The sequence below is a fragment of the Rhagoletis pomonella genome, unplaced genomic scaffold (assembly GCF_013731165.1).
Source record: "Rhagoletis pomonella isolate Grant_MI unplaced genomic scaffold, Rhpom_1.0 Rhpom_scaffold_00003, whole genome shotgun sequence".
Lineage (NCBI taxonomy): Eukaryota > Metazoa > Arthropoda > Insecta > Diptera > Tephritidae > Rhagoletis > Rhagoletis pomonella.
The window spans coordinates 81,204,691-81,219,993 of record NW_023458557.1 but is presented as its reverse complement, the minus strand read 5'-3'; the positions used below and the strand labels follow the sequence as shown (position 1 = coordinate 81,219,993).

Genomic DNA, 15,303 nt, shown 5'->3' with positions numbered 1-15,303 from the left:
AAGACATGCTAATCTATGCAGAGATACCTTCGTCTTGCGTACACCACAAAAGTAAAGCACTCACTCCTCCTGCCAGCTTACATATGTATATACATACAGACATACAAGTTATAATGCGGTCGCAGTTGTGTCGACCAACCGCTGCCGAGGCTACTTAAGCTGGTGCAACTAATCTCGGTCGCACAGTCTGCACTCTAACTCGCAAGCGTGAAGGTGTCACACAGCCACAGTCAACCACAACACAACACTGCTAGATACTAGCTCATCCTAATTTATAAATTCTAAATGCTACACATAGTTACTTACAAAGAAGCACACTTACACGCACGCTCACGGCATACATACCCACACACACACGCGCTATACTATATGTGTGTGTGTGTTCACTTATAAGGACACGGAACTGTTTTCCATTGCAAATACTAATTGCAGCATAGTTAGAAAGCAGGAGATTGAAGCAAACAACTTTTACAAATTACAACAAAAGCAATGATAAAAAACTTTCCTTAAATTAATTGCAACTTTTTTTGTTCTCATTTTGATTTTCATTCGGCGCACAGTGCAGCAGCGGAAGCGTTAACTTAATACAAATACAAAGGCGAAATTCAACTTAAACGATTGCAAACGAAGCCAAAGGAAGCGTTGAAGTAGAGCAAAAGCGCAAATAGAAAGAAAAAGAAAAGTAGTAAAAAAACTGAACGTAAAACTTCCGATCGAGACGACCGCATTGCATAAATTATATAATATTTGAAATCAAAGTATATCGGCCGCAGCATGCCGATAAAAATGAGGCGAACGAAGTTGACATTGCACACGACAACGGTCAAAATGAAGCAGCTGACTTGACCAACAAAAGCAAAAGCGCAAGAAAAAACAGAGAAAAACGGCGCGGCTGTTGGCGCGCTAGCAGCTGGATCAACAGCAGTGGTAGCAGCAGCAGCAGCAGCAGCAGTAAGATTATTAACTACAACAACGATAACAGCAGCAACAACGGCGCAGTGGCAGCATTGTCGCATTGGCGTTGGACGACTTGGTTGTGGTGGTGGCGGTGGCGGTGGCACAGGCCACAGTGGCGGTGGCAATGGCGATGGCGATGGCAATGGCAATGTTGGTGGCGATGGCGGCGCCAACCGACCTACCGGTCGTTGGCTTGGCCAACATTACACATCAATAGCCAATGGCTGCAAGCTATCAGACAACTAAATATTTACTTTATTCTCCTGCGTGTACACTGTATGTTGATACTTAATTACTTTACGCCCAGAACAAGCAGAAGTGCAAGCAACGACAACGACAACGACAACGACAGCGACGACGACGACGAGCAAACACCATCATCAGCAGCACTTAAAGTTGCGTATACGCCCCATTGCACCGGCAGTAGTATAGCTAAAAACAACACTAATGCCAGTGACAACAGCAGCTGCAGTGCTCATCACAGCAGTCAATGCAGATGCCGCCGCCGCAGCAGCAGTGCGTTTAAATCAAAAATCAACTATAGCAGGCCCGCCACCAGAGCCAACACCAACACCAGCACTTCTGCTAAAGTCAATTGCAATAAGTTAAAGTTTGCAAAACCAATCAGCAATAATAGCACAGGCAGCAGCTGTGGCCAAAAATCGAAAAGTCACTGCCAGCATGAAAACAATAACAATGGTATGCAGCAGCAGCAGACGGGGAGGGTAACGGCGATGGAGAAGACACCGAAGAGCCAGTGGTGGCGGCAGTGTGTAGTCCATAGTGTCGTTTATATAAAATGGCTGATTTTCGAGCATTTTGTAAATCACTTCATTACCATGCAAATTGGGGCAACACTTTATGCTGCAACAGCAACAACAAATGCAACAGCAATAGCCAAAACAACAATGGTGACGGGCAACAAAGCAGCTAAACCCACTTTCACTTCAATCACTTGCACAAACACAAATACAGCCACAATGATAACCACAACCACAACCCCAACCACAGCTACAAATGAAAAAGTAAACACAAACGCAGACACAACGAGAAGTGCAACAATCAAAACTTATAGCAGAACAAAAAGGAGAAGAAGAAGCAGCAGCAAAAGTAAAAGCAGCTGTAGTAGCTGTTGGAGCAGCAGCGGCGGCGGCGGCGGCGGCGGCGGCGGCGGTGGTGGTGCTGGTGCTGGTGCTGGTGATGGCGACACGTTGACAATGCCTCAAATTAAAGGACCACAACGACAAGGACGAGGACGCGGACGAGGACGAGGACGACGACTACAAGGAATTTGCATTATAAGACTGATATCATTAAAGAGATTTCTTCAAATTCCTAAGCAACAATCAAATGTATTACTTAAGCGTATAAAAAACTGCCTGAGCGCCATTAGCACGGCTGTCAGCTGTCAGCTGTGGCGACGAATAGTACGAAATGTGCGTGCGAAAGCGTCAGTGGCGGCAATAAATGCAGAAATACAGCAAATCAAGAGTATAGAAGCAGATGCTTTGATAAAAAAAGAAGCAAAATCAGTAACAGCAGCAACAACAACAACAACAACAACAGCAACTGAAACAAAACCAGCAGCGGTAAAAGTGTTAAGGTTATCACCTCAAAAGCGCACATTCAAGCCAGTAACGCTTCCAGCGCTTTTGCCACCTAAACAGCAACAGCCGCCACAGGCACAGCCATTAAAAGCGTTAACGCCATCAATGCCAGCAACTGCAGCCCATCAGCCATCTACACTCCTTCCCCAAGCCACACTCAAACCGCAAACTGGAAACCAACTGCACGCTCAACCACAACCGCAACTAATGCACTATCAGCAGCAGCAGCTGTTACAACAACATCTACTAAAAGTTGGTTACGCATCCATCTTACAATGCGCATCTGCCGCAGGTGAAGCGTTGAAGTGTTTATGCCGTCACGTTATGCGTTTCTTAGTTAAATTTCATAGCCGTTGGCGTTTAGTTTTGCACTTTGGTCGCGTGTCGTTGTTGCATCGCTCGCTCACTGTGTTGATTTTGTTATCTTCGTTGTGGCATGGCACTGAGTGTTTTCATGGCAGCGTCAAATTGAGCGCCAATACGGTGAAAACCAAATATGGTCTGTTGCGCGGCATTGTGGTGCGCTCTAGTCCGCTCGTGGAAGCCTATCTGGGCATACCGTATGCATCGCCACCTGTCGGAAGTTTGCGGTGAGTAAAATGACTTTGGTATCTATACATACACTGGTGGTCAAAAGTGGATGAATGGTGTTTTGTTTTTAATAATGTTTTTCAAGCTAAATTTTTTTTTTTATTTTTTTATAAAACAAAACCCGTATATAAATCACACTTTCAAACTTTATGCAGAATTTAGAAAAATTCCACAAATTTTTATCTAAATTTCGAGCTTTTTAACCAGAATGTTTATAAATTTTTTGGATATGCAGTTAACAGGCTAATCAAATTTTTAGTAAAAGAAGTGCAAGTTTTGAGCGACTAAAAAATCGCATTGATTTCTAATAATTTTTTTTTTTTTTTTTTGTTGACGGTGTTTTGCACTTTTTTCATATGAGCCTGATTTTTTGTAGAAGTCAACGCCAGTTTTCTTAGATTTTGCTATTTTTATGCAAAAAACCGCTAAAGCCGTCAACAAAAAAAAAAAATATATTAAAAATCAATGCCATTTTCTAACCGCTCAAAACTTGCACTTAATTTACTAAAATTGTATAAGCTTCTTAACTGCATACCCAGAAAATTTATAAAAATCCTGGTTGAAAAACTCGAAATTTAGATAAAAATTTGAAATTGGAGTTTTTCTATATTCTGTATAAAGTTTGAAAGCGTGTTTTATATGGTTTTTGTTAAAGCATGAACCATGTTTTTATAAAAAAGATTAAAAAAATTTTAGCTTGAAAAACATAGTAAATATTGAAAACTAAACACCGTTCATCCACTTTTGACCGCCACGCATCCATATACATACATATATAAAAAGCGCAGAGATTTAGAAATGGTTTGGTTTGACAATGTTTTGAAATGGTTGCCACCTGTTTGAAAAGTCGAATTTAATTAAATCAACACAAGTTGCATATATTAAATTTAAAAAAATAGTTGTCAAACGAAAGGTGTTAAGAAATCTTTAGTTTGAATATTTAGAATATTTTTGAGGTGCCTGAAGCGGTTTGCGAACTGTTTTGAAATTTAAATTCAAATATTTTAATAAGTCAAATGAATATAAATCGAAATGGATTTAAAGGCTTTATTTTTGTATTATATTTAGTAGGATTGCAACGTGTTAAAAAAAAAACAAATTCACCTAATTCATCAGTTAATTGTAATACAAATGTATCTTGCTGCCAGTCGAAAGAGATTTTAGAATATTTTTGTTTGAAAATACTTTTGAAGAGGTTTGCCACCTGTTTGAGAAGTCGAATTTAGTTAACATATACATACACAAGTTATATGAAATATTAAAATGTGGGTTTCAAACGAAAGAGTGTTAAGAAATCGTTAGTCTAAACATTTACAGGCCTATTACAGCGCCAATCAAGAAGAAGTGGGCTGTAAACTATTTAATCAAATTCGACCAAAACCAACAAGTTATCGTCACTAGGTAGTGTTACTAAGTGAGCAAAACAAAATGGGCTAGGAGTTAACCCTTCTAAAAATGCGCTTGTGTTTTTCACAAAGCTAGATGGTATAAACTTCGCTTCGACAACAATATTTTTCCGGAGCTTTCAGTAATGTCTGAAGTAAAGCCAGTCAATATTTAGGTGCAGAACTCGCTATCTCTTCGTAGATTAAAAGTCTTTTAGGTTTCAGGAAAATAGCAGCGGAGTGGAACGACGCTAGAAAGATTCATCGGCTTACCGTCCATTTGCCTAAAAAAAGGAATACCGAACAAATTAGGCGAAATTTGGGAAATGTGGAAATATTTGCTGTAAAAATGAAAGATATTCCATTTTTTAAATTTTAAGAGTACCTAAATTGAATTTGATATTTTAAACAGGTGGCATCCTCCTCAAAACTGTTTTCTAATAAAGCTTTCTTAAACAACTTTCGTTTGATATCCGTATTGTAATATTTCATTAAATTGAATTTGACTTTAAAACACGTGGCAATAGGCAAACTACATAACATAGACCTAGAATATCTATAGCACAAATACAAATTTGAGATCGATTTTAAGCGGTCGTTATTCATATACCCACATACATACATATATTACTTTTCATATCAATTCAAGTCTATTACATACGTCCCACGCTTTTCATTTTCAATCTCATAAATTAATTCTAATCACTTTTACTAAAATTTCAAAATCAAAATTTATCAAAACAAATTATATGGGACTGAGAAATATTATTTTCTAATTTTTAATCCATTTATAAAAGCGTGGTATATTAAAAAGTGTTTTTTATTTTATTTATTTTCTTCTCTTTAGTCTTGTCTGTGTAAAATTTTGCAATAGATATTAAAATAATTCAACGATATTAATAGATTGGTGCACACACATGCATATGTGTACGTACATTAGGGTGGTCCAAAAATGCATGTAAAAAAAAAACAAAATAAAGTCGGAACTTTAATGCTCTTACCCCCTAGTATTATTCTATACCGAAAAAAATATGCCCTTATTTTTTTATTTTGAAATCAAAAAATATTTAGAGGTCGCTCAAAGCGCCCAAAGTTTTCCATGTATTTTATATGGGGAAAAAACAACTTTTCGTAGAAATGGTTTAGAATAGTTAAAAATCAATATTTTTCTACCAGAAAACTCGGTTTATCTGCAGGAAATTCCCAATAAAAAATAATACCCAATTAACCATTTTTTCATCACAACTATAATTTATAGGTCCGACAATAACCCACAAACAAACCCGAAAAATGCTATGGGGCGACCAATAAAAAATCGTTAGTATTATAACATGGTTAAATAAACGATTGGGTATTATTATTGAAAGTATCCTGAAGAGAACCAGAGTTTTCCAATTGACAAATATTGATTTTCAGGAATTGTATACCATTTCTACGAAAAATTTAATTTTTCCCATATAAAAATACATGGAAAACTTTGAGCGCTTTGAGCGACCTCTAAATATATTTTGATTTCAAAATAAAACAAATAGGGGTATACTTTTTTGGATATGGAACCATCCTAGGGGGTGATAGCATTACAATTTTGACTTTGCTGTTTTTGGACCACCCTAATGTGCATACATACGAGCACCAATTAATTTCATTTAAAGAAATGGCGTGTAGTCCATTTCTGCTGTAGCGTACGTAGTGCATATTTTTAGGCGCAATATTTAACTACTTCCGGGGAGGCGACATCTACTTCTAGAGTCTAATGTTCTTTGGTATGATACCTGCCCACGAGGTTGATGTCTATACTTTTTATAGGATCTTTGCAAAGCAAAGGTTTTATAGCTAAAAATGGGGTCTGGGCACACAACATTGCAAGTTGATAAAAGCGTTGTAAAATAAAAATTACCATTTTTAAACTCCTTTTAATTTTTAAGAACTTTTTAAATTTTTTTACTTATCATATTTCTTATTAAATTTTCTTTTACTTTTTAAATTTTGTTGTTTGAAAATGTAAATATAAATATTTTTTTTCATTTAATTTTTACTTATTTTATTTATATGTATTTCTTTTTTTTATTTAAATTTTTTATTTTATGGTTTTAAAAAGAAACAGGTTTTTACTAATTTCATTTAGTTTTCAAATTTGTTTTTTTTTCGTATTTTTAATTGATCTTTTTTAATTACATATATTTATTTATTTTTCTTTTAATTTTTAGTAACTTATTTTTTATTTTTTGCCAATTTTTTCCTTTTCATTTTAATTATTACTTTTTTTATATATTTTTAGTACTCATTATTTTAAAAAGAAAAAATCATCTTTTTTATATTCATTTAATTTATAGGAACTTAAATTTTTTTTTATTATTATTTTTACTATATAGTTTTCATTTAATTTTAAAAAGAAAATATTTTTTATATCGTTTAATTACTAGAAACTTATTTTATTAACTTTTTTCTTTTTTAAATTATAATTTTTTTATAATTCTTTTTTTCTTATGATTTAATTGAATTTATAGAAAACTTATTGCTTAAAGACAAACAGAGTAACGCCTAAGACCTCCTCGATAGCATATCTTTAAATTCGTCTTGCGAAAGGCAGAAAAGAGCTTGCAAAATAGTTGCCAGAACTGACCGTTATCTTATAAACTACTTTTGTCTATCGAAAGGCTGTGGTTAGTTGAAAGCATTTGCCAGAATTTCCCAATTAATTTAGCAGCAAAATCCTCTTTTAATTTGCTACATTTCTACTCAGATTGCTGCATCTAAAAAGCGCTTGAAAGTTAGGCTTATAAATTCCACTAAAACACGTATCTTACCACAGATTTATGCCACCCATTACGCCATCCACATGGAAAAATGTACGAAATGCAGATCGCTTCTCACCCGTATGTCCGCAAACGGTGCCAATACCGCCTAACGGACCAGAAGCGTTGCTAGAAGTGCCGCGTGCTCGATTAGCACAACTACGACGACTGCTGCCATTGCTGAGTAATCAATCGGAAGACTGTTTATATTTAAATATTTATGTTCCATATGAGAATCGACGAAAAAGGCGTAAGTAAAAAATCAGGCAAAATGCATGTAAAAATGAAATGAAATTTGAAATCAAAAGCTCTGGAGTCATCAATTCCGTAGTGCATTGCAGTTGATTACTTAAATTACTGCAAGCATTGTGGAAGTGATAATACCTTGGCGATAAGCAACGTGTGACAAATACATATCATACATACGTACATACATAGCTACCAGTCGTTAACAAACAAAATATCTTCAAAGTATACAATTAAATACATAGTTGCAAACATTTTCTCTCCCCTCGACCCTCCTCAACTAGGCTCGACTGGGCCGAACAGCATGGAGCACATACACGATCCACCCACAATCTTGCTCGCCACCCTGCTACTCATACACGGTGAATCGTACGAGTGGAATTCCGGCAATCCTTACGATGGATCAGAGTTGGCAGCGCATGGCAATGTTATCGTAATCACCATCAATTTTCGGCTTGGCATATTTGGCTTCTTAAAAACTGGTGGCAAAGAGAGTGCACAAGGGAATTTCGGTCTAATGGATTTGGTTGCTGGCTTACATTGGCTGAAGGAAAATTTACCTGCCTTTGGTGGTGATCCACAACGCATCACACTGTTGGGTCATAGTACCGGTGCGGCGTTGGCCAATATTTTGATGGTATCGCCGGTGGCAAGTGGTATGGATTTTTCATTTCCCCTTCGTACAAATAGTGACACAGTGCTCAAAGTGGACAATGTTAATTTTTACAGATCTTGTGCAACGCGCAGTATTGGTAAGTGGCTCTGCGCTATCACCATGGTCCATACAAAGGAATCCGTTGTTCGTGAAGCGACGTGTAGCCGAGCAGACAGGCTGTCATGGCGATATGTTGTATGATGATTTGGCGCCTTGCCTGCGAACGAAGACTGTTAAGGAGCTATTGGCTGTGAAAATCGATCATCCGAGGTAAGGTGGTTTTATTTGGGTGGCTACGAAGAAAATAAAAAAATAAATAAATATTCATATAAATCAATTTTTTTGTTGGAATCAGATTTCTAAGCGGCTTTGCGCCTTTCATTGATGGCACAGTTATATCGCCGAATACCGATTCAGTTGGAGAATTGACACTGCCTTTGGGTTCAGTCATAGTTAGGTAGGTAGCTGTTTCTTTAGTAAATAAATTTGCATTCAACTACTTTTTATAATCGGGCCATCTACTTTTTTAATTTCTCTTTCAAACCACCTTCTTCGCACTCGTAGTACATCAGGAATTGAATTCGCAAATTTTCCAAAACGCGACCTCATTTTTTGCCTTACCTCAGTGGAATCGTATCTGGATTTGAGTGCACAAGATTTGGAATTTGGTTTTAATGAAACACGACGCGATCGCATACTAAGAACATTTGTTCGAAATAATTTTCATTATCATTTAAATGAAATATTTGCTGTGTTAAAGGTGAGTAAAGGAAAATATTTTGGTTGTTGAAAGAAACTAAGGGATTTTTTAAGGAATTTTGGGCTGAAAAAGGTTAAAAACAAGACAGACTTAAATAAAACTAGCCAAAAGCTAGGAAGAAGGATCCCTAGGAACACAAACTGGCATAAATTTAAGCCTTTGGTACATGAAATATTGGCATCCCCAGGCCGATCGACAGCATAGGCGACTTAGAAGTAGACCTGTTAAATAATGATTAAAAATCATAATGATTATTAATTAAAGCATGTTTTTTTTTTTGTTTTGAGTAACCATTTAATGATTAAATACGATTATTTGCACCTTTTTAATTACTTTCAAAAATGATTTAATTAATCAATCAATTAATTTTAGTTACAAAATTATTTGGTTATTTTTGATTATTTTCAATTATTTTTGAAACTTTTTAATTACATGATTAATATAATTCTTTGATTATTTTCAATTATTTTTGATTTTTTGTAATTGCATGATTAATGTAATTATTTGATTATTTTCAATTATTTTTGATTTTTTTAATTATACGATTATCTAATATAATTATTTGATTTTTTTTTTAATTTTATTTCAACTTATGAATAATATGTTGTACAATGTTGGGGAATGTAATTTCTGCAGTTTACGCTGTAATGTGAACGAAGTATAAGAAATAATCAAATTAAAAGTTCTTGTTAAACACCGCACAGTGTAGATATTGACAAAATGTAATATCTCGAAAACGAAAACATCTAGTGAAATACAGTTAACCATTTTTTACCACATTTTAAAGCCTTGAGATAGAAAATCGAGGAAAAATACTTTCGTTGGAAAAAAATTGCCTTCACCTTTCATATCACCTTCAATTGTTTTAATTTTTTTTACCTGAAAACAGTATGATTTTTGAAAAAATTTAAACAGATATTTTTGGTGTTCTTGCATCAAGAAATCCTATTCAATGGTAGCAGGAACCGAAAGGGGCATTTTGTATATTGTTTTAAGTTCATTATATGCTGTGTTTAGGGCAAAAGGAAGACAAAAAAACTAAAATTTAAATATACGTACAGACATATGTATATACCTATGTCTATATGGAAGATCTGATTCAATGTGTCCTCTACAAATTTCTTTCTAGAAGTATTCATGAATGGCAAAGACAGTTGACATTGAAATGCTTTTGATAAATCATTTCTTAATTGTAAATTACAGTACCAGTACTTACTCGTACAGTGAATTTAATTTCAGTTATTTAATACTAATTTATAAAAACTTGCTTGCCAAACACAACTTCATCTATTTGGAAAAATAACTAAAAATAATCATATAATTAGAAATAATCAAATAATTGGAGATAATCAAATTATTAAAAACAATCAAATTATTAAAAACAATCCAGTAATTAAAAATAATCAAACAATTAAAAATAATCAAAAAAAGATTAATTTTGATTATTTGATTATTTCTAATTATTTGATTATTTTCGATTATTTTTTTATGGCAATTAATCATGATTATTTTTGATAATTATAATTAATAATTAATTATTAATGGCTGGGTTACATAACATAACGCAACGTAAGACAAAATAAAATAAAACAACATATCATAACATAACATAAATTAACATGATGTAACATATAAACAAATTAATTAAGCGGATAACTGAAAAAAATTTTCTGAAATTTAATGAAAAAATGAACATAGTATGTACACACATTCATATATATGTACATAACTTAACATAAAATAACATAGCATAACATAAAATAAAATAGCATAACATTAAAGAAAGTAACATAACATGTAAAACAACATAAAACTGAATTGCAACAGGCAGATAATTAATTCAAGAAAAAATGTGCTGAAATTTAATGTAAAAAATTTAATCCACGTATGTATGTATGTACTAGAGTGCTGCATGACTTCATTCAAATTTCTAGCCAAACAGAGACATACAAAACACTCAGCGTTTGGAATTTTGTAAGTTATGAATATACATTTTGTTTTAAACCTTCAAATGGAATGAAAATGAATGAATGGAAAACATTCAAATTCATTTCGGTAACAGTTTTTTCTACAAACAAGTTTTTTCATATTGTAATAGGAGCGCGGCAATACATACACACATACAAATGTATGTTTGGACATATGTGCACAGAAAAAATATTTTTGCATATTCATACAAAAAAAATTGGCATTTATTTCAAAACAATTTATTTTCACATTGTTTGAATATTGTAATGTCGACAAATATACCAGAACAGGTATTCACTCAAATTCAAAAAAAATTCAAGCCAAAACCATTCATTCGTTTTGTATATGGATAATTCATAAGCCGTTTTGAATGAATTCATGCAGCCCTCTAGTATGTACATTAGAGTGGTGCAAAACAAAATTCCGAGATATGGTTTTGGATCATCTTTCAAAATTTTTCATCTAGCCGAAAGAGGTGCAGGCACCAAACTTTACGTTTCTAAATATAAATTAACAGGATGCTCATGAAATTTTTATATTTTACTTTAGATGTATTTTGTACATACATGGCCGTAGCCGGGTAGGGCAGGGTGGGTGCTTGAGCCGAAATGAAATGCCAGCTTAATAGGGTTGTGCCTGTTTCGAAGCTATCCAGTAGCTCATTTCAAGGTCATTGAGCACCCTGTATTGGTTACAGTAGACAATTGAAATTTGGTATGGATATTACAAATATCAAAAGGAATATCAAAGCTTAGACCATTCTAATGTACATGTGTCCGTCGTTTTCTCTCCCAAAAATCTGCCCAAATTAAAAAATATAATTATGTATTTTTTCCTTACAATATAAATTTGTTGTAGACAATTTTTGTGTGGAAAAATTCACGATAACCGCGAAGATTCGAAACCTAACGAAACTGTCAAAATCTGTATGGATAATGTATTTTTCGAATTTCGAATTTTTCGATTTCAAGAAAGTCGCTTAAATAGTTAACTTTTTTCCAGAATGAATACACCGATTGGGAGAAAGCGATACGCAGCCCGCTGAGTTCTCGCGATGCTACGCTCTCGTTTTTGAGTGATGGCCATACAGCAGCGGGTCTCATCAAACTAGGCTACATGCATAGCTTACGCGGTGGCCGCAGTTATTTTTTACATTTTAAGCACCGAACAGTCGAGGAGGAGTATCCGCAGGTTGGTTGAGAGGGTCAACGAGGAATGCAGCTATTCTATACGCATGTACATATGTACATACATATTTTTTAATAAAACTTTTTTTTTAGCGAACTGGTTCCGTTCGTGGTGAAGATGTGCCTTTTTGGTTAGGATTACCCATTTCACCACTCTTCCCGCACAACTATACAACTCAGGAGAAACAGATTAGTCGCCTTATGTTGCGCTATCTCGCAAATTTTGCGAAAACGGGGTAAGGCAAAAATTAAAAAAAAAAAAAAATATTAATTAAATAAAAATTGGTAGACTGTTTTCGAAAGTTATAACCATGATAAAAACATAACAAGGTAAAACCATTGAGAGGCAGTCTGATGTTTGCCAACAATAAATAAATTAAAATCAAAACTCAAACTCACACACACATTCTCATTTTCAATCTCAAGCAACAACAATTGTGAACAATTTAATTTTTATACCCGAGCGCACTTGTGCACAAGGGTATATTAATTTTGTTCACATAACGGTTGTTTGTAACAGCCAAAACGAATCGAGATAGATATAGACAAATGTATACATAAATGATCAGAATGAAAAAAGAAATCGATTAAGCCATGTCCGTCTGTCCGTCCGTCCGTGTACACGATAACTCGAGCAAAAATTTAGATATCTCAACGAAATTTGGTATGTAGGTTTCCCTTAATCCAAGGTAGGTTGGTATTGAAAATGGGCGAAATCGGACTGTAACCACGCCCACTTCCCATATAACGGTAGTTCCCAGAAATACGAAAACTGCGATATTTTAGTAACTACTGAAGATAATTCACTCAAAATTAATATTTACACTAATTTTTAGACGAAAAATAAGAATATTGTAAATTTTTGGAAAATGGGCGTAGCCACGCCCACTTATGGTTACATGTGTATATCTTGGTAACCGCTGCACCAATTTCTTCCAAACTTGGCACAGTTGTTGGCTTTGATACAGCATACTAAATGGCCTAAAAATTAAAAAATCGGAGAATAACCACGCCTACATCCCATATAACGGTAATTTTCGGAAATACGAAAACTGCGATATTTTAGTAACTACCGAAGATTATTCACTCAAAATTAATATTTGCAACAATTTTTAGACGACAACTAAGAGTGTTATAAATTTTTGGAAAATGGGCGGAGCCACGCCCACTTATGGTTACATGTGTATATCTCGGTAACCGCTGCACTAATTTCTTCCAAACTTGGCACAGTTGTTGGCCTTGGTACAGCATAAAAAATCGCCGAAAATTTTTAAAATCGGACGATAACCACGCCCAAATCCCATATAACGGTAATTTAGAGAAATGCAAAATCTTCGATAAATCAATAAATATTGAAGCTTATTTATTCTAAATTGATGCTTGCAACAATTCTTTACCAAGAAATACGCTAATGGTAAAATTTTGGAAAAAGGGCGTGGCACCGCCCACTTATGATCACATATATGTATATCGGTAACCGTTCTACCAATTTGTACCAAACTCGGTGTGGTTATTGTGCTTGCCACATATAAGCAAAAGGTTGAAAATTATTGAACTCGGACTAAAATTACGCCCGCTTTTCATATAACGGTAAATTTCAGAAATGCTTAAAACTTCAATATTTCGAAATTTAAGGACACTAATTTACTCAAAATTGATACACCCCGGCTTACCATCTAGCGGTAGGTTTCGGAAAGGTGAAAAAACATATATTTAATACTTGCGCCGGGTATTTAATGTTCGGCTCCGCCCGAACTTAGACTTTTTTACTTGTTTTATTTTCAATTTTATATGATTTTAAAATGTTGGCAAACGTCAGAAAAAAATCATGGCCGACGAAATGAGAGAATGAATTTACCTTGTAATGTTTTTATCATGGTTATAACCAAGGTGTATTATACATAAACAGTTACAAAATTATTTTATGTTATTTACAATGCAACTTCTCTGTTGCTCATACGCCGTGTATAACATTTGAGTTACTCATACGCACTGCATTTGAACTATTTACGAAATTTTTGGTTACTCATACGCCATGCACACCACTAAAAATAGCACATACGCAGCGCTATTAGCACATTTTACACTTCTCTTCTTCATCCCCTTAGCAATCCAAATCATTCAGGTTTAGACACACCATCCATATCTGCATCAACGTCCAAATTGCCGGTATTCACAGCACAGCTCATGGAGCATGGCAAAGTGAAGCGCGCCTCACTCAAGTCGCTAAATGCTGTCAATAAATTTTTCAATCTCACCGCGCCGCATCTACTCGCACTCCAACACGGCAATGCCGTATTAGATGCGCAAGGCTCGCTAAATCTCGCTTTGTTCTACAATCAGCGGCGTAGCGGCGCAATGCGTGAACGGCGAGCTTACTACAAGCGACACTTGCGCAATAACAACAACAACAACAACAACAACAACAACAACAACGAATCTAATGAACTGTTGAATGCAGCATTGCAACGATTTGCTGCTGCCGACGAACCTAACCGCGGCGAACATTTGCCATTTTGGGATGCCTACGATGTGGTGAATCAACTCTATTTGGAGCTGGGTAATGAACACCGCCTTGAATGATTTTTGCGTGCATTATTGAATGTTTCTCTCTTTCTACTGTCCACTCGCTAGGCAATAAAGCAGAAGTGCAGAGTCATTATCGTGGACATAAATTGTCTATGTGGTTGAATTTAATACCACAGCTGCATAAGCATTCCAACATCAATGATCAGTCGATGCGCCATCATCAGTTCCCGGAAGATATCAGTAATCGTGATTTGTACGAAGGTATGTACATGCACATTAGGGTGGGGATGTAGTGTTATTGCAAATCGCATTACAAATTAACTTTTTCTTACCGTTGTAGGCGTCGTACGTCCACAGCTGCAAACGAAGCCGCTAGACGATGAAGATACGGTTGTAGTGAAAACTCCAAAATCGACCACACCCACAAAGGTTGTGAGCAACAATACCAAGACTGGCGGCAATGCCTTGGCAGGCACCGTAACGACAGGTAATGAATGATGATTAGATGTTCTCTGGATTATTACTGAATAGGAATTAGAGTATGAGTACGAATGCGAATACGAGTACTAACTATGAATATGAATATGAATATGAATATGAATATGAATATGAATATGAATATG

The 15,303-nt window shown here is 35.1% G+C and overlaps 1 protein-coding gene across 5 annotated transcripts in view; it reads left to right on the top strand.

The window, feature by feature from the left end:
• LOC118735651 overlaps positions 1–15,303 on the top strand; it is a 61,249-nt gene that overhangs the window by 43,627 nt on the left and 2,319 nt on the right. For 3 of the 5 annotated variants that reach the window (XM_036465535.1, XM_036465532.1, XM_036465534.1), the window contains exons 2-12: positions 561–3,154; positions 7,353–7,585; positions 7,866–8,237; positions 8,311–8,506; positions 8,592–8,693; positions 8,801–8,996; positions 11,967–12,155; positions 12,245–12,387; positions 14,260–14,711; positions 14,786–14,941; positions 15,021–15,167. In XM_036465535.1, the coding sequence (XP_036321428.1) occupies positions 1,236–3,154; positions 7,353–7,585; positions 7,866–8,237; positions 8,311–8,506; positions 8,592–8,693; positions 8,801–8,996; positions 11,967–12,155; positions 12,245–12,387; positions 14,260–14,711; positions 14,786–14,941; positions 15,021–15,167 (4,105 nt within the window). In that variant the 5' untranslated portion in view covers positions 561–1,235. Of the gene's footprint in view, positions 1–560; positions 3,155–7,352; positions 7,586–7,865; positions 8,238–8,310; positions 8,507–8,591; positions 8,694–8,800; positions 8,997–11,966; positions 12,156–12,244; positions 12,388–14,259; positions 14,712–14,785; positions 14,942–15,020; positions 15,168–15,303 lie in introns of those variants that run through there. The other 2 variants (XM_036465533.1, XM_036465536.1) reach the window with 2 other exon arrangements.